We start from the raw sequence: 1,192 nt of genomic DNA on the forward strand, positions 1-1,192 counted from the left end.
CCCCCCAGACCTGGAGTCGGAGGACGACCCCTCCCCCTGCGCTTTTTCGGGGCACGGCCGCGCCTGCCTGCAGAACAACACCGAGTGCCGGGGCCGCTGGGAGGGCCCCAACGGCGGCATCACCAACTTCGACAACTTCTTCTTCGCCATGCTCACCGTCTTCCAGTGCATCACCATGGAGGGCTGGACCGACGTCCTCTATTGGGTGAGCCCCCCCCCCTCCCTGGGAGAGAGGGGTATGGGGGGGACACCCCCAAAATGTGCCCCCCGCCCCGCTGCCTTTCCGCTCGCTCGGCCCAGATTTCCTCCCCCCTGGGGTCACCGCAAATCCTGCCTGCCTCAGCGTCACCCGCAGCCACCACGAGGATCCCGCAGTGTCAGCATGCGGGGCCACCCCCAAATGTCCCCAAAGTCACCCCCACATGTCCCTCAAAATCACTCCTGAATGTCCCCCAAAGTCACCCCCACATGTCCCTCAAAATCACTCCTGAATGTCCCCCAAAGTCACTCAAGGTTCCCCCAGAGTCACCCCCAAATGTCCCCCAAAATCACCCCCAAATGTCCCCTAAGTTCAACCCAAAGTTCCCCCAAATAACTCCTGAATGTCCCCCAAATTCACCCCAAATATCCCCCAAAGTCACCCCCAAATGTCCCCCAAAGTCACCCCAAATATACCCCAAAACTACTCCCAAATGTCCCCTAAAGTTACCCCAAAGTTCCCCCAAAGTCACCCCCAAATGTCCCCCAGAGTCACCCCTAAATATCCCCCAAATTCACCCCAAATATACCCCAAAACTCCCCCCAAATGTCCCCTAAAGTCAACCCAAAGTTCCCCAAAGTCACTCCTGAATGTCCCCCGAAATCACCCCCAAGCTCCCCCAAAGTCAGCCCCAAATATACCCCAAAATTACCCCCAAATGTCCCCCAAAGTCACCCCAAACTCACCCCAAATGTCCCATGGGGTCACCCCAAATCTCCCCCACCCCAAAGTCGCCCCACACGTCCCCCAGATCCCCCCCAACGCCCCTCAAAGTCACTCTATGGGGTCACCCCAAATTCCAGCCCCCCAACATCACCCCAAATGTCACCCACGGGGTCACCCCAAATTCCAGCCCCCCAGCATCACCCTAAAGTCACCCCAAATGTCACTCCATGGGGTCACCCCAAATTCCACCCCCCCAATGTCACCCCA

The 1,192-nt window shown here is 58.6% G+C and overlaps 1 protein-coding gene across 1 annotated transcript in view; it reads left to right on the top strand.

The window, feature by feature from the left end:
• Positions 1-73: 73 nt before the first annotated feature.
• Positions 74-1,192, top strand: part of LOC110390446 (voltage-dependent L-type calcium channel subunit alpha-1F-like) — a gene marked incomplete at its 5' end in the record, with an annotated part of 5,865 nt that continues 4,746 nt past the window's right edge. The window contains 2 exons of the mRNA XM_021381769.1: positions 74-236; positions 301-376. Of these exons, the coding sequence (XP_021237444.1) occupies positions 74-236; positions 301-376 (239 nt within the window). The remainder of the gene's footprint in view (positions 237-300; positions 377-1,192) is intronic.

The sequence above is a fragment of the Numida meleagris genome, unplaced genomic scaffold (genome assembly GCF_002078875.1).
Source record: "Numida meleagris isolate 19003 breed g44 Domestic line unplaced genomic scaffold, NumMel1.0 unplaced_Scaffold1079, whole genome shotgun sequence".
NCBI classification, from domain to species: Eukaryota; Metazoa; Chordata; class Aves; order Galliformes; family Numididae; genus Numida; species Numida meleagris.